General features: G+C 38.6%; 1 protein-coding gene across 1 annotated transcript in view; it reads right to left on the reverse strand.

Moving 5' to 3' along the window:
* Nucleotides 1-18,886, reverse strand: part of TMC1 (transmembrane channel like 1) — a 382,443-nt gene that overhangs the window by 88,338 nt on the left and 275,219 nt on the right. Inside the window, exons 8-10 of the mRNA XM_032306873.1 lie at nt 13,517-13,564; nt 9,760-9,931; nt 2,171-2,299 (exon numbers count right to left, since the gene is read on the reverse strand). Of these exons, the coding sequence (XP_032162764.1) occupies nt 2,171-2,299; nt 9,760-9,931; nt 13,517-13,564 (349 nt within the window). The remainder of the gene's footprint in view (nt 1-2,170; nt 2,300-9,759; nt 9,932-13,516; nt 13,565-18,886) is intronic.

Consider the following 18,886-nt stretch of genomic DNA (forward strand, 5'->3'; position numbering starts at 1 on the left):
CTGGGTACATTTGAAGACGTGAAAGTAGTTTGGCCCCAGATTCTGCCCAACTGTCAAGATGCGCTGTTCTTTGTTGGCAAGTCAAAATTGGTTGCCCATTCTAGACTGCTACCAATGTGTCACCATCCCCCAGGGCCCCCGAGGTTGTCCCTGGCTTGGTCTACTTCCACCCAGCCCAGACTGTCTCACACTCTCTCCATCAGGAGAGACGGAGAGAGTGTGACACTGGTCACACTGCAGGGGACCAGACATCATTGACTCTGTCTTGAGAGGAAATAATAATTACAACTTGGGCTTCCCGGCAATGGGCTATGCTCTGGCGCCGTGCTAAGTGTTTTATGTAAATTATCTCACTTTATGATGCCAATAACCCTGTAAATTAGCATAATTTCATAAGGAATCTCAATGGCAGAGAGCTACACAACTCATTCAAATTTGCACAGCTATTACATGGAAGGTCTGAGATTCAAACGGAACTCAGAAGCCCCTTCCTGCTCCACTGTCCTATATGGGAAAAGAGAGAGAAGGGAGAGTGGGGGGTACTTCTGCGCGGGTGGAAAGGGAAGACCCACTCTTTGGCATTCTTACTCAATTTCACACCACGCTGAAAGTTCTCAGTATCGCCGCTTTCCAACTTGACAGCGTTCCACATACAGTTACCTGTGGCTTCCAGTTTGGGGGGATTTTATGGCCAGTAATATTTCAAAATATATTTCAGAAGCAACATAAGGTGGTTGTCAAACTCATATTTTGCCAAGTAAGGGCACTTTTAACGCTAACATTTAGCATCACTACCACTTCATTGAATGAGCACTATTTTAACAGACACACACACACATACCCACACACATGCATATGCACACACGTGACTAGCTCCATGGAACCAGGCACCCTGCTTGGCTTTGCCTTCATTCATGGCTGTGTCCAATGCACATGGAGTTCCCAGCCTACGACCACGGTGTTCTAGAAGTTTGCTGGGAATAGCATTGTTTGGAACTTGGAAAACCGCACTCCATAAAACAAAATGATGCCATTAAAAATGATGGCTAGGTTCCCATTTCACAGGATAGATCTAGAATATCTTGTTTTATTTTAGATATGAGGTAACTGAGGCCCAGAAGCTTAACAATGTCCTTAAATAACATATACTCTTTTGCAAAACTAAGATTAGAAGTGAATTAACCTCACAGCTCCTTCAGTTCTTTTTTCATCACCAAAGACAATCTTTAAAAAATACCAAAGACACTATAATATTTAACATTATTAGTTAAATCGGCCAGTGGAGAGACAGCTTTGGAAATTCACCACCATTTACAAAAATGGTTCTGAAAAACCGCCATCGGTAGCACAACGGGACGATATAAACGTGCTTGTTGATTATCACAGACACGTTCCCTCGTAGTCATGCCTCACCTCCCCAACAACCTTGGCAAGGAAATACGAGTGTGATCCTCAGAAGTGATCAGAAGTGATTCTGCTCCCATCCCTCAGAAAGAATCATTTGTCTTTTCATACAGGAAGCTGGCAAATCCATGTGCCTCTGAGTGTGTTTGTACTCTCATCAACACCCAACGGAAGACTGAAATTGGGTCACTGACATGTCACCATGGAATAGCTATTAGCATAATCCTTAATTGGAATCCTGTGTACTGTTCTGTTGTATTAATATCCTCCCTGTGCTTTAAGGAGAGCCGTCACCTGATTGTATCATTTGAGGCCGGGACCCTGCAGAGAAACATGAATGTGCAAGCCACACAAACAGTAAAAGTCAAATATGTTATCCCTTCCAGAGAGATAGGAATCAACGTATGAAACTGAAGAAAGTCTCAGTTCAAGGAACAAAGGACTAAGAGTGACCAGAGGTTATAAGAATCTAAACAATGGATTTGTTCTTTTTTTTAAAAAATATAATCATTAGCTCAGCCTCTCTAATGATGTTACATATATATGCATGTATGTACATATATATGACATGTTCACACATGACATGTAGTAGATATAATATGCTGTATATGTGTCTATGACCATGAACATTATATATAATAATAAGTATTCTATATATATGCTATATTGTATAAAGTACTAGGTATAAAATATAGGTAATACTCAAGAGGATTTAGGAGATCAGCAATCAGGGAAAGGTGTCGAATTATGAAAAGTGGCATCATACTTGAGAACTTCAATTTTCTTCTCCATTTTCCAAGGTTTGCATTTGACAGTAGCAATCATTTGTCTCTTCTCGTCTAACTCTGCCTTCAATCTTTCCAATTCCTCTTCATCAATTTCTTCTTCTTCTTCCCTTTAAAAGGGGAAAAAAAAATTAAGTCTTGCTTAATTTCCAAACTTAAAAAGACTGCTATCAGATACTCAGTCAATGGGAATCCGCTCGGCTGTACATAGAGGGCGCTAAGATTCGGAAGTGTTAGAGCTTGTATCTGTGTGAACGCTGATATAGTATTTCCAGAATTATTATAACTTTGAACAACAGTGTTTACATTCTGAAGTCCTGAAACTGTTTCACGTCCACAGCCTCAAAGTCTCAGGACTAAAAAAAAAAAAAAAAATCTGTAGAAGATTAGTTACAGATCTATCAACAGATTTTCCTCTCTTCTTTGTTCCCTCGTACATCTTCCCCAACCGAGTCTACATTGCATTGAAAAACGCTCCTTTTCGGTAAGGATAGTACATTAGAGGTGAAGATGTCTTTGAAGTGCCCTTACAAATTTGTTAGCCATGTCTCAAGAGAAGGAAAAAAATAGAACTAGGGGGAAATAAAAAATCTATTTCTCAAAGGTAACTTAATCTGTTAATTAAATTCAAAACTTCAGTTGATAAAATTCAACTTGAAATATATTTGGTGGAAGCAAATCCTTTGAAGAGACCTTCAAAGGAATTTAGTTTCTCACTGAGCAAATGAGATGTATCTTTTCTCTTTTATATTCCTGGGACGGCAAAAATACTACGTGGTTCCGGATTAACAAAACAAAACAAAAAAATCTAAAGGTAATTTTAAATCGAGGAATGTAATGCCCTATTGTCAGGATCGATTGTTTTAGTGACAGATTCGTTTATTTATTAACTTATTGTCACTCAACTTCAAACTCTCCCTTCTGTAGTTAATACAGTGATGCCAGGGCTGGGACTCTGTGAGGAATGCTTCTGTTTGTGGCTGGCTCAATGGTAGGCCACCAAAAGAAGATACTAAGAAGGGACTTAGGCTGAACCTCGACTTTCCTTTGGCTTCTTGGGGTGGCAGATCCTCTTTACTAATGCCTCTTTGCCCCATAAACCGAGGGGCCTTCCCACAGCTGCAGTAGAATCTGGTTTGCCAACTTTTCCAACACTCACAGAACCAGCTTCCCCACCAGCCCCACAGAGACAAGGTGCCTTCAGCATCACCCCCTCCTCAGTGCTTCCAGCCCCTGGCATCCGTCTTCTATGCTTCTAAGTTTAAATTTCAACCCCTTTCCACCATTCCGCCAGCCTTTGGAGTGTAGCTGCTTCCCATACTTGCTGTCACCATGATACATAAGTGCTCTCTTGTCACCTTTCCAGTAACCTAGTTAACAATTATTTATACCAATTCAACAGTTCTCTAAATAAATATTTTCTGTTTAATTAACTGCTGAAGTTTCTTTCTCCAAACTACGTCCTGACTGACAAATAAATTGTAATCTGACTCAGCTTTAGTCAGAAACATACTTTACTGTTCACTCTAGTTGTCCTGACTCCACACAGCAGGACTATGGCAGAGCTGCCTTTGGAAAGTTCCAGCTGAGGCCCAGGAAAACAGAGACATAATCTTACAGCCCACTGTACAAAATGACTTTGCCTCTTCCTTTCTTTCCCACCAACCCAGCTTTTAATCATGTCATGAAATAAAAACTCATCTTAATTTTCTAAAGTAACACTTCCTGTCTAGAGTTTGTGCTTTTGACCAAATCAGATACTTGGTTTAGAACAGTTAACTCATGGTAAGGGAACTATGAAGAACACTCTAAAATACAACTCTGACTGCTATTAGGTTGTTTCCCTTTTAATTATTTTATGTTTAGTATATAAAATCTTATGGTGCTATACAACTATGAAATAAAATACCTCAGGACATTTTTGCAACATCTATATTCACAGTTGTTTGCTTAATTTGCCCATCAGAATAATAATGTGTGTGCTGGTTGATCATAAGAGGAAGACATATACTTCAGTAAAAATGATTGTTTTGTCAAATCACTGTGTCGTACACTTGAAACTAATGTAACATTGTCTGTCAATTACACTTCAGTTGAAAGAAAAGATTGTTTTATTAAGATGACTCAAATAATTTTCCTATGTAGACACAGACTAAACCTAGATTATACAGATAACTGTTTCATTGAAACCTGTATGGAAACCATCAAAAGGAAAAGAAAATATGTCAAGAAACTATTATGAATGTATTTAATTAGAAAAAAGGAAAAAAAAAAACAGAAAAATTTAAGATTGCTTGATATTTTAAGCAGTTGCTTAATATTTTAAGTCTTTAATTTGCCCATCCTTCCAAAAAAAATCACAATACTGTTGACCCTAGAAAAACAAGGGGCCTGGGTACACTGACCACTATGCAGTTGAAAATTCATATATAACTTTAGACTCTCCCAAAACTTAACTATCAATAGTCTACTATTGACCTAAAGTCTTAATTACTGATGACACAGTCGATTAATACATATTTTATAGGTTTCATGTATTACATACACCATTTTTACAATACAGTAAACTAGAGAAAAGAAAATGATAGAAAATCATAAGGAAGAGAAAATACATTTACAGACCTGTACTGTATTTATTAAAAATAATCCATGTTAGGCAAGAATCTGCAATGGGAAAAAGACAGTCTCTTCAACAAATGATGTTGGGGAAACTGGACAGTTTCATGAAAAAGAATGAAACTGGATGACTTTCTTATACAATACATAAAAATGAGCTCAAAATGGATTAAGGACCTAGATGTGAGGCTTGAAACCATAAAAATCCTAAAAGAGAGCACAGGCAGTAATTTCCCTGACATTAGCTGTAGCAACATTTTCTAGCTATGTCTCCTGAGGCAAGGGAAACAAAAGCAAAAATAAACTATTGAGACTACATCAAAATAAAAACCTTCTGCACAGCAAAGGAAACAGTCAACAAAACTAAAAGACAACGGAATGGGAGAAGATATTTGCAAATGACATAATCTCATAAAGGCTTAGAATTCGAAATATATAAAGAACTTACACAACTCAACACCAAAAAAAAAAAAAAATTCAATTTTTTAAAAAGTGGGCAGAAGACCTGAAAAGACATTTCTCCAAATACATACAGATGGCCAACACACACATGAAAAGATGTTCATCACCAGTCAACAGGGAAATGTAAATCAAAACCACAGTGAGATATCACCTCACACCTGTCAGAATGACTAAAATCAACAACACAAGTAACAAGTGTTGGTGAGGATGTGGAGAAAAATGAACTCTTGTGCTCTGCTGGTAGGAATGCAAACTGGGGGAGCCACTGTGGAAAACAGTACAGAGGTTCCTCAAAAAATTAAAAACAGAGCTACCATATGATCCAGTAACTCACCCCTGGGTATTTACTCAAATAATATGAAAAAACTAATTTGAAAAGATATAGCACCCCAATGTTTATTGCAGCATCATTTACAATGGCCGAATTATGAAAGCAGCCCAAGTATCCATAGATTGATGAATGGATAAAGAAGATGTAGTACACTGGAATGTTACTGAACAATATAAAAAAAAAAAAAAAAGAATGAAATCTTGCCATTTGCAGCAACATGGATGGATCTAGAGTGTAATGCTAAGCAAATAAGTCAGAGAAAGAAAAACACCATACGACTTCATTCCTATGTGGATTTAAGAACCATAACGAATGAAACCATAAAAAAAAAAGAGACCAAAAACAGATCCCTAACTCTTGAGAACAAAGTGGTGGTTCCCAGAGGGCGGGTGGGTAGGGAGATGGGGGAAAGACCGCACTCATCATAATCAGCACTGAGTCATCACAGAGTTGGCCAATTGCTATGGTGTACACCTGAAACTAATATAACACTTTATCTTAACGATAGTGCAATTAGAATTTTTTTTAAAAAGGAGAAAGCAATCCATATGTATGTGGACCCATGCAGTTCAAAAGCATGTTAAGGGTCAACTGTATCTACACGTAAGTATCTTAAAGCTTTATATTTATGAATTTCCATTAAGAATCATATCTAAAACAGTATCTCATTTAATCCAGAGTCATCAAAAGATTTTTTTTTTAAATGATCTATTAGGGGTGTGGGTTTACCATATAATTACAGCTTATTTCTTTACATGCCAATTTCCAGAAGCCATCTAATGGAAATCTTCCTAACACTATATGCTTTCCTGCTATCTCAAATCCAGTACTTGATGTGTTTAACCCTTTCTAAGATTCCTTAAAACATGTGAAATCTCTTCGATAACCCCCTTTTCTGATTATCCATGTATCTATCACCTCATACAACAAAGAGTTTTGTCTCCTCTAAGACTCCAAACAACTTTGTCCTTCTTCTCTGGCACATTTATACTGTCTTACTTCACAATAATTGGTGTCTAAGTGGCCCCCTCCTCTGCTCTATTATGAACTCTTAGAGAACATAGTCAATTGCATATTCATACCCATGTCTTCCAAAGAAATTAGCTTCCACAGCAGTGGAGCTGGGTAAATACTAATTACATAAATGTTTATATACAGAGTCTTTCTGGATGACAGGGTTATCATCATAAATCCAGGGCTCAACGTCCACTAAAATAGAATACTGTCCTCCAAGATTAGTATGGTATGGAAAGATAAGAATAAATCCTTACACTAAATAACCCCAGATGGGTATATTTTTAAAGTCTTTGTTGTTAATTGCTCAGGACAGATAATGTTGTGCTACCAGATATAGTTGCTTTCCTGAGTTATCTTCAGATAGGCAGGTAATTAAAATATTTTCACCAGTATATAAGGGAACTGCTTTTCTAGGAATCACTCAAAGGAAAAGTGCTAATCATGTTAAAAGAATATCATATAGATATGCTTCATCTTCAAAAATGTAGGGCTAATCTGTGCAAGAATGCCTTTCTATGTTAAGTTTGATTTATTTAAACAACAGTTGTTAGGGGGGAAAAAAGGCATAATGTGTTGAATTGCTCACTGCTATGAGCATATTTCTTATTCACTTAAAACTGGGTCAGGAAAAGCCTGTCATATTATTAGAAATCCTCCAAAATGTATAACGAGGCAGAGTTTTTTAACTGTCTCCAAAGATAGTTAGCATTACAACCTTGGTTTTAGTTGGCTTCAAATGTTTTGTCAGTACAGGGGAAATTCCCTGAGGTGTTTCATTTGAATGTTTACGTTTAAAAAGACTGTAAATCAATTAATCTAAATAAATGTGCCCTGATTTGCCTACAGATCTTTTTTTCAAAATATATTTGCTGATACATTTTCTTTAAAAAAAATTATTTTCAAAATGAACACAGAAAACGAGTTATCAGTCATCACAAATAATTTATGATACTAGTTAGATTAGTTGCCCAAATTATAACACTATTTATAGAATCTGAGAAACCTTTAGGGACAAGTTCACTTTAGCCAAATTTGGCTGTGTGGAGAAGTGAAGAGGACAGGTGACAAGGGTGCTTGTGGGATTCTCAGAAAGAGGATGAGCGTGGTACCTGCTAAGGGCAGACACTGTCACTGGGACAATGTTCCCTCGGGCACTAGGGGAGACTCAGTTGATTCTATGATCCTATTTCTAGGGGGCGTTGAGCAGTTCTCATGAGATCCTTAAGCACACCAAGAGAGCACAGACATTTTCACCCAACTCACCTTTTTAAAAAAACCTCTCTGAGACACAAGTGGAGCATAAAAGCAAATTCTGGAACACATCATGCACACTTTTACTGATGAAACAGCACAGGCTTTGCTCATAGGAAATATTACTACATCATAATAGTGACATCAATGAGTCTTAAAAGTGTGACATGATTTCTTTTTTTGCCTTTTTGTTTTTTTTAAAGAAAACAGCGTAAGAAGACTTAAAAAGAAAACAGAAAAAAGAATACCAGAGTCAAAATTTAAAGAAGGTGGTGCCTTGGTATTCAAAGATGGAAGAAAAGAGCTTGGGAGGAAGAGAGAAAGGAAGAAGCGGAGGGAGATTTAAAAATCGCAATCAACAGGGGCGCCTGGGTGGCTCAGTGGATTAAGCCGCTGCCTTCGGCTCAGGTCATGATCTCAGTGTCCTGGGATCGAGCCCCGCATCGGGCTCTTTGCTCAGCGGGAGCCTGCTTCTCTCTCTCTCTCTGCCTGACTCTCCGCCTACTTGTGATTTCTCTCTCTGTCAAATAAATAAATAAAATCTTTAAAAAAAAAAAAATCGCAATCAACAAAAATATGAGGAAGAAGTAGGCGGGGTAATTCCTATACTTTAAAAGGAACCATCATCTATCAATGCTAAGCTTCTCTATCTGCCAAAACTGTCATACAATTTTATTTAATTACAATGATTTATGAAAAGGAAAAGCTAGTTGTTAGACACTCATGTCACTTGGGGAGGACATCTTAGAAAGTTCCTCTCCATCCAAAGCCCTTGCTCGCCGTATTTTGGAGGAGATCCCCTCACCCCGTGGTGGCTCCCATGGCCCTACTACCCAGGGAACGACGGAGTAGCTGTTCTCATAAAGCCTTTCCCAGGGGTCTAGGTTTTCTATTATTCAATGTGTGTCACATGCACACTTTTCTTACTGGCCTGCCATCTGCAAATTTCCAGAAAGCCAAGACTTGAAAATTATTTAATGTATTATTTTATACAAAGTCAGCACTCAGTGAAGTGTTTGCCTGGTGGAAATGATGTATGTACGGTTGTGACAAAAAGGGAAGGACACCACCAATACTCTGTTAACATGGGCCAGGACACTTTTTCTTTCCTGTAAAAGAATGGATAATTAATATTATTAGGCTCTGAGAGCCATATGCAGCTCTATCCCTTATTTGCCTTTGGTTTTTGTTCTTGGTTGGTTTTTGTTTTTATTTTTATTTTTTTAAATCAACAACACTTTAAAACTGTAAGAACCCACTCTTTGTTGTTGGGCTGGAATTAGCCATATTTTGCCAAACATTGCTCTATAAGGTAAAGTGATTTGGGCTCATTTTTTAGAAATTTTCCACTCATCTTTGATAACAATGCATATCTTTAATGGAATAACTTCAAAATATTTCAATGAACTAATATATTCATAACCTATGACAGTTTTGACCTCTCATAAGGAAATGTTTTAGCCCATCCTTAATACATATATTCATTTTTTAAATTCTATTTAAATTTTAAAATACATTTAACTAAGTGGAGTAAAATGGCAGCCTTAGAGTAAATGTGTCATCATCTTTTTTTTTTTTTTAAAGATTTTATTTATTTATTTGACAGACAGAGATCACAAGTAGGCAGAGAGAGAGAGAGAGGGAAGCAGGCTCCCCGCTGAGCAGAGAGCCCGATGCAGGACTCGATCCCAGGACCCTGAGATCATGACCTGAGCTGAAGGCAGCGGCTTAACCCACTGAGCCACCCAGGTGCCCCTAAATGTGTCATCTTCTTAAACGTTGTTTTTAATTACCAGTTTTAAGACCGCAGAGTACCTAAAGGGAGTGGTCTTCTCTCAGAGGTAGGCATTTTTGAAGGAATCAAGTTTCAGTTACAGATTAGAGCTCACTTACGCTCCTCTCTTCAGCCTCCTCCTTCTCTCCTTCTCTCTGGCCTTCCTTGTTTCTTCATCCTCTGGTTCAGGTTCTGGGTCATCCTCATTGATAACATCTCTGGTCCGTTTCCTCTTTGGTCTCAAGCTCTCCCTTCGAGGCAGTTTATCTTCCTCCTCCTCTTCCTCCTCACCTAAACACAGCAGGGAGGGCTTAGATGAGCAATAGCACAAAGTTGTCTCTCCTGCTGCAAATGGATGCTTAGTGTCTTAATGACCAATGTCACACATGAGATCACAATCCAGCAAGTCTCCCCACCATGAGAAGATACACCAGACCATATGTATATTTCATAACCTGCCATTTAAATACTCTTACCTAGAATCTCATTTCTTTTGTGGTTCATCTACTCAAATATGTGAATGTGGATCCCCAAATTTTAATAATCCTTAGAAATCCAATCTTCATTTACACGGGTTGCTAGATGACATACAGTTTTAATATCATACCATGAGGTCTAAGACCAGGTTTAGAGTATACTGATCTAATACATAAGGATTAAGTGATTAGCTACTATGTTTACTACTACTTCTATCTTAGAACAAAAGACAGGAAAGACAAGAAGATGCAACAAACTCGAGTAATTTTGAAGAAACTCACTCAGCCCTTAAGATTTCCCCCAATTCAAATTATCTTTATTCTTGATTCCAAGATTGTTCTTCTTTTTCCTAAATATTTTTCCCTTTCTTAAATGAAATTGATACTAAATATATTTACATAAGTACTTGCTTGAGCATAGTATCTTTATGACTAGAAATAGATAATATATAAATTTAATGTAAAACAGAGAAATGGCATTTTATTTTATTCATCAACTCACAATTAATGCCTCATCTGTCTGTAACTTCACTGGAATCTTCCAGATAGAGTACAGAAAGAATCTAGTTCCTTCACAGTTTATAACATATAATCTTACTTCACTTTCATTTTTGTGCATCTTCTGGTACTTAGAATAACCTATTATTAAAAACTCAACTCATAGTTATCACTATCCTTCTCAACAAAAGCTATTATAGGGAAAAACTGTACTTTAGTGGAAAACTATGAATTGTCCACAGTGTACCCGTTTGTAATATCTGATTCTGATTCCATGGGAGCTAGTTTCTAATTTTGAAAGTTATAGATTGCTAAATAGCAATGCAAAATAAATCATTCTTGTCTGTAGACACGTACATGAACTCAGTGCAGTAGAGAGACTACCTTTCCTCACCAGAAAAAAAAAATTCCAGGGGCACCTGGGTTGCTCAGTGGGTTAAGCCTCTGCCTTCAGCTCAGGTTATGATCCCAGGGTGCTGGGATGGAGCCCCACACCAGGATCTCTGCTCAGCAGGGGGCCTGCTCCCTCCTCTCTCTCTGCCTGCCTCTCTGCCTACTTGTGATCTCTCTCTCTCTGTCAAATAAATAAATAAAATCTTTAAAAAAAAAAAGAAAAGAAAAGAAAAAAAAAAATCCCAGAGAACAGAAATGCTTACATCTGTACAACCATTTCAATATCCCTGATCTATAAATATGTTTCTTTGGATTTTCCTTTGAACTGATTAGAATACCTCACTAGAGTCCTTGTTTGTTCATTAAATATGTTTATTCTTACGTGTGTGTCGTGATTTTTATTTATTTTTAAATCTTTTTAAATTTTTTGTTTTTCACTTTTATCTGAGGTAGGTCCTGAGCAAAGGGAGAGAGAAAATCTTAAGCAGGCTCCACACCCAGCACAGACCCCATCTGGGCTCCCTCTCATCACCTTGAGATCATGACCTGAGTCAAAAATCAGAGTCAGATGCTTACCTGACTGAACCATCCAGGCACCCCTAATTGTATTTTAACATTACTTACTGAAATACTTTTATTGATATTTCAAATCTGAGATCCAAATGTTATCTGTAGTACTCAAGTTCGGCTAGCAGAGAAAAGCAGAAGGATAACTTTCAAACTAGGCTTTGAGAACTATACAGTCATCAAAACCAAGAACAATGTTCCATTTGTTAAATATGCAGCATTATTGCATGTTATGTGAACCCCGTCTGATATTCTGAAAATTTGCCCAGTCTTTATTAGTCACATGCATCACCATTTAGAGAAAGGACAAGCCCTTGATAAGGACTGAGGAACAATTTTCCCACAAATATTCGCAAGCACTCAAGCAGCCACTTAGGACTCTGCATTTTAGTATATTTTGTATTAAGACTAAACTATTAAACTTGTAGTTTTGCCATGGATAAGAAGTGGTGTCTCAGATTTCTCTTTTAGCACTTGGCAACAAAAAGGCTACTCTTGGTGACTTCATTAGTTTCCAAATACCCAAATTCTAAAACAAATAATCAGTATTTTACAGTTGCTGACTAAATACAGATCTGCATGCAGTTTTACCCTCTGGAATGGTCTCCGTTCAATATGGAAGAGTAGCAAAACATGCCACCTCAAAATATGAGAGCACGAGCTCAGGACATACCACTGCAAATCGTGGCACTTTGGTATGCTGATTATATCCCCCTCCCCAGGCACTTGATAAACAGCAAATGACTTGAGAGGTCTTTCCTGAACTCCCTTCCTCTATCCCAAACACAATCCTCTGAGAGGAACTGAACTGTCATAAACTCCCCCACCAAGAATTTCACCCTTAGGGAAGATTGACTCATCACAAGGGAAGATACTGGAAGGCAATACCACACCCAGACAAACTTTGTCACAACTGTGTCTCCCATGTAGTCTCTGAAGGGCCCACTCACCATTCCTAAAAATGATTTATTCTCTCCTAAAAAGGCCTACACACCCCGCTCTTTGTTCCTTGTTAAGATGGCATTTAAGACTAAATTCGAAGCCACCTAAGAGAGTTAACTAATTTTTCCTGTGTATCTCTCACATATACCTGAGGTATACATATTAATAAACTTCCATTTGTTTTTTCTCTTGTTAAACTGTCTTATATTACAGTGGTCTCAGCTAACAACTCAGAAGGACTTGAGGAAAATTATTTTCTTCCCCTCCAGTACCCAAGCCATGACAAACAGAGTCTGTGTGACTGTGAGCTCTTTGTATGTAAAATGCCCTGAGTGTCTGGAAACACCTGGCATCATGAACATTCCCCAGCTGCCATATTGGGCCCAGGGTATTACATTGGATGGTGTTGATGTATCCTCTAATGGACACTGTTCTTCCCTTCAGTTCTAGTTAATTCAGAACTTTTGCTCATATAATGATCTTTCCCACGAGTGGTCTGCATGTGAGGGATCATACTCCAAACTCTTGAGCTAAACCTACACAAAGTAAAGACAACCGAGCAATTCCAACAAAATACCCATGAAGTCAGCACAAAAGAATGTGCTTTTTCATTTTAATTGAACCACCTGATCAATTCAGTCAAAATGGCCAATCTGTTCTATTATAATAGATTGAGCCCTAGAGAAGAGCTTTTAGGACAAAGACCTTAACAGGGAAACTATTAGAGAAATATTAAAAAGCCAGTTTTTGTGGACTACCATCCACTTTATCATGAGTAACTGAGACATTGGGTAGAATGTGTGTGTGCCTACTGAATGGAATCTAGAATGGAGAGATTCCATTTGCTGGACCTGACCTCTTTTCTGAGAACATCAAAAGTTTCCCACACACTCGGTAGCATGGGTTTACACATGGCAGCCTAATCCCACAAGACAAGAGTCCCCTGAATTCACTGCCATTCCCCAGGAAACACATTCCACGTGGGTCCCACCCCACTTACTTGAACTTTCATCTGTGTCATCTTCTTTTTCCTCCACTTGAATTTGCACTGTTGAAGAAAGGAAAAATATGGCAATTCTTTAAATGACAGTACAATGATCAGTAATGCATTTTTACTGTTATTATTTTCATCATAAAGTTTTCTGTGCTGTTAATGCAAACATTTTTCAACAAGCTTGTCAAAAACAGCATTGTTTATTAAAGATATATGGCCACGGCATCCTAGACAGTGTTGTGCAAAGACTTCTCTGCTCCACTGCCTTCAAAGACTTGGAAAACATATCAATTATGAGCCTGTCAGCTCAATTGACTATAACTGCTACTGAAATAAATTCCGTGTTGCAGTGAGTAGACTTGGGGTTTGCTGGGTCATTGCATTCCATGATAAACTGCATTGTTAGTAAAGCTATATGCACATGCACATGTTTGTACAATGTGGTTATTAGAACCAAATTAATTTATTAAAATAGAGAACATTTCATTCTAACCAGTTACCAGTGTCAAAGAGCCTTTCAGAAAATGTTGCAAGGCTGGTATTTCCTATTTCAATTATTTCTGTAGACTGCATCGGAGACAGCCTGAATTTCCCAATATATGATTTACCTTGAAGATGTGGAAAGAGGGGTATTTTGCTGTTCTTCCCAATACAAAGAACCTTCTGCATATTCCTCACCCCATGCTCAAGATAGTGTCTTCTTTTTAGTTTTCCTCTATTTTTACAAAGGCATCAAAGGGTTTAAAAAAATTATAATTGTCCGATAGTATGCCGAAATGTATTAACTGGCAGATTTTTCCACTTGTCATCTACTGTCTGTTCATCATAGGCCTCAGCCAGAGACAAAGCTCTGCAAATCGTCCAGGTAAAAATGAGAGTTGCCTATTTCTTTAAAACCATAGTCTTGGGGTGCCTGGGTGGCTCAGTGGGTTAAAGCCTTTGCCTTCGGCTCAGGTCATGATCCCAGGGTCCTGAGATCGAGCCCCACATCCAGGTCTCTGCTGAGCAGAGAGCCTGCTTCCCTTCCTCTCTCTCTGCCTGCCTCTCTGCCTACCTGTGATCTCTGTCTGTCAAATAAATAAATAAAATCTTTAAAAAATAAAAAGAAAAAAACCATAGTCTCGTCACTTGTTTATAAAATAGTATCGTATTTTTTATTTAAGTCAGATGAAGCCTGAGTCTGAGAAAGTAAAGATGACAACACAACGTCACTGCGAACAGAGGCGACAACCTCTGTTTTGTTTCTGCTCACAGACCGTCAAAGGTTATTTTTCAGAACTTGACAGGCACGTTGAAAATGGAATGCATGCCAGGAGTTTAAATTCTTTTCACAAAGAAGATTATTGTAAAAGCACATTTTGCCTTTAAACAGCATCTGCATAAAAATTTTTAGGATATGCAAAAATGTTATCACTCAATGTCAAGCCACGCAATGTGAAAATAAGTGTTCTTTTGTTCTAAGTGGGACATGTGCTTCTGTTACTGGCTACAACTGGATCTGCACAGGACAAAGATCTTTACGGCACCACTGAGAGTCTGCAAGAGTAAAGGCAGACACTTTTAAGAAGATGTTTTGCATTTAACAATCAGTCTTTGTCTTTTATTTGTAATTAATGTCACCACCAAGCTTCTTCAGTCCAGAAGCTTCTTCTCCCTAGGAAGGCATTTGAATCACAGAAGATTAGCCTGGAACAGAGTCCGACCTGTGTGTATAATGTAAGAACAGCTAAGGACAAATAGCAAAGGACTGACTACAGACTCCTCTGTAACACCAGAGCCAAACTGAAATCCACACAGACTATTACATCCATTTATAATAATCAAGAAAACTAACTAGGTATGACAAAATGAAACAAAAAATATTAAAGGAACAAAATACAAGCAAATCTTTAGGAATGATCATATGTTAAATAAGAACAGCAGAATGAAATGTTCCAAGCCAAGAAGATGAGCAACAAACCCATGTCCTCTGATAACCAGGGGAGGAGGAAGGCGAAGCAAGGCTGCAGTCAGGGATGGTCTTCTCAAGTAAAGGAAGGATAGTAGTCAATGGCTATTAAATAAAAACCTAAAAATCCATGAGAGGAGACATGCTTATGGTTGCAAGTAAAGAAGTCAAGAAGAGCTATGGATTCAAAGTGATGTACTAGAGAGTGTGGCAGAAATAGCCCCTTCCCTCCTCTTGAGGTGACCCTCTGACCGTGAATTCATCTGGGCGCAATCACCTGCACATTCTCACTCGCGTTTTCTCTACTCAACGGCATCCCCTTGGCAGGTGAGTCAGGGGTGATGAAACAGTTGTCTTCATAGTTATTGTGATAACTGGATTATTCTTGACTCAACCCTCAGCAAAGGCATCATCAGCATCAAGAACTAAACAGCAGCACTGGGGCGCCTGGGTGGCTCAGTGGGTTAAGCTGCTGCCTTCGGCTTAGGTCGTGATCTCAGGGTCCTGGGATCGAGTCCCGCACCATCGGGCTCTCTGCTCAGCAGGGAGCCTGCTTCCTTCTCTCTCTCTCTGCCTGCCTCTCAGTGTACTTGTGATTTCTCTCTGTCAAATAAATAAATAAAATCTTTTTTAAAAATAAATAAATAAATAAATAAATAAATAAATAAATAAATAAATAAATAAAAATAAACAGCAGTACTGTGGCCAAATTTAAGACTCCTTCAAGTGCTTCAGACCAACCTTAATTTTAGTGGAAGGTCATTTGACCCAAAAAGCAGCTGTTCTTGGTGGTCCATAGGACCACCAAGCACGGCTTGGTGCAAGGCTAAGGAACGGAGCTAAGAATGCTCTCCAAGTCAAAACCCCGTGCAAAAGAATCCCACAGAATATTTAAATGGGAGCTACAGACAGTCTTTCCCTCCTCCGATGATTTTTGGCATGGCCTGTTGCCACCCTTGCTCAGCAATCCCTAGTAGCTTATTCCCGATCATACGACCCCCCTCATGCTTCGGCTGCTTCCCAAAGCCTATTGATTATGTCCTTTAAAAATAACCCATCTCCTGGGGAGGGACGGGCGGATGGGGAAAGGAGGAGGGCGAGGTCCTGGCAAAATGCTGGAGGCAGCGAGCAAAGCTGCACCGAAGAATGCTATTTAAGAGAGGGATATGCAGTCAGAGCAGATGAATGCCTAGGCAACCCAGATCCTCGTTTCATGCAAATAGACACAGTAATTAAAAACAGCAAAAGGAAACAACAGCAAAATGTCACAATTTAGAGGCATCGGAATCATTCGAAGAAGGTGTTGTTCTAGGCTTTCTTTGTTAATCTATGGCACTCAAAGTAGTTTATGGTTCTTCAGGTTCAAGGTAGCCAAGCGGCCAGAAAAGTTAGGTGGTGTGGCCCGTTCCTCGAACCCACGTTGAGCTCTTGAAGAGATGTTTGGAGCATTAGGTAGGTGATCACTCTGGAAACAGAGACCGTTTATCCAATTGGCATATATTGTACACTCGCAAGGGAGTATAGAGCAAAATGCTCTGGGGAGGGAGTTTGTAGATTATAAAAGAAAACACAAGGAGTCTTTCAGGAATCTTGCTACTTTATGCCAAACAATGACTTTATAAATGAGATCCAAGATTCGCATGAGTATCTTACCTAGCTTCACTGGGTGGTAGCAGCAATGTGTTAGTTATATTTATTGGGCATTTTTTGTGTACTTCTTTTCAGGGTTCTTTTTTTTTAATGTGTGAGGAGATGTCAACATTGGTCCTTTCCATATAAAGGGGATACATGTCACCTCAGACTAAACTATGTTGGAAGGGATATGCATCGATGCTGTAACAAGGACATTTCCGAATCTTGGCCGAAGAACCCATGCCATCAGTATGGGGTGTGATGTGGAATATGAGAGGAAGAGAAGAACCAATGACTAGCAGAAGGTTTTCATCCTTGGCACCGAGAAAGGTAGAGAGTCAAAAAGAATAAAAGGTGAAAAGGCTATAGGAAAAATAGTTTCAGTGGGAGGAGATAAGATCAGGAGTTTAATATGACATGTTGGGGTTGGGTTGCCTATTAGACATTCATGCTTGAGTTGAGTAGGCAATTGGGTTTATGAGTCCGGAGTTCAGAAGTGAAGTCTGGCCTGGAAAGACACATTTGGGAATTATGAGCACCCTGATGTTAGTTAAAGCCACAGGACCAGGTGAGAGCACCACGTAAATGAATAAAAATAAAACAGAAAAAGGAGACTCCAAAATTGAGAGGACGGGGAGAAGAAGAAAAACCAACCAAAGACACCGAAGATGAACCATCAGTGGAGCAGAAGCAAACTAAGAAATGTGTCGTAGGCTTAGAACTCAAGTATAATGGGACTAAAAATTGACCATTGGGTTTTGCAGTGTGGAGGTCAATTGACTCTGGCAAGCAGAGATTTAGTGAAGTGGTATAAGGAAAAGCCTGAATTTCAATGGCTTTACAAAAGAATGGGCAGTGAGGAATAGAGACAGCTAGTTATGCTAGCCAGAATGTACTTACACACTGAGGGCAGAGATACAGTGGGAATGAGAAATTGATGTGGGTTATTAAAAGACAATATACTCAACTCATATTGGATTCTGAATTCTTTTATTGCACTGGTGAAGCATTTGGTTTTGTTACTGGGCTGTGCATCTCTGCCTGAGACTTTTTTAAGAGAAGGGACAACTTACTACTATATCCCTTGCTTATATGTAGTGTCAACTGTACAGCAGTTCCAAAGTGTGGGACTAAAGGATGGTAAAGGGAGAGAAAAAGAAAAATGGGGAAGAGTAAGGAGACGAAGGGAGGAATACAGCAAATAAAGGGAGGTAAAGGGGCAAAAATGAGGTGAGATCACAGTAAATAAGAGGGGAAAAAGTACAAATATAAAGCAAAACATTACAGTTTGTCTTTGCTCTCTGCTATAAACATATGTGCATTCTTATACTTAATGTGAATTACAAATATAAAAATGTTATAAATTCTAAATTCATGTACTCAATGATATTTCATATTTTAAAGATCTTATTCATTATTTATTTGACAGAGATCACAGGCAGGCAGAGAGGCAGGCAGAGAGAGAGGAAGGGGAGCAGACTCTCTGCTAAGCGGAGAGCCCGATGCGGGGCTCGATCCCAGGACCCTGGGATCATGACCTGAGATGAAGGCAGAGGCTTTAGCCTACTGAGAGACACCCAGGTGCCCCGATATTTCATATTTTAGAGACACCTCAGGTTAACAAAATCTAGACTGCCCTCAACTCTTTCTTCCATCAATACTTTTTTAAAATAAGAATGTGAAGGTCAAAGAACTAGAAAATGTGAACAAAATAAAAGTACTTTTTTTCTTAAGAGAGTATATTCCAAAGTAAAGTTTGCCTTGTTCCGTAAGGAAGAAGACTTATGATCCCCTTA

Source organism: Mustela erminea, chromosome 12, assembly GCF_009829155.1.
Source record: "Mustela erminea isolate mMusErm1 chromosome 12, mMusErm1.Pri, whole genome shotgun sequence".
Taxonomy (NCBI): Eukaryota; Metazoa; Chordata; class Mammalia; order Carnivora; family Mustelidae; genus Mustela; species Mustela erminea.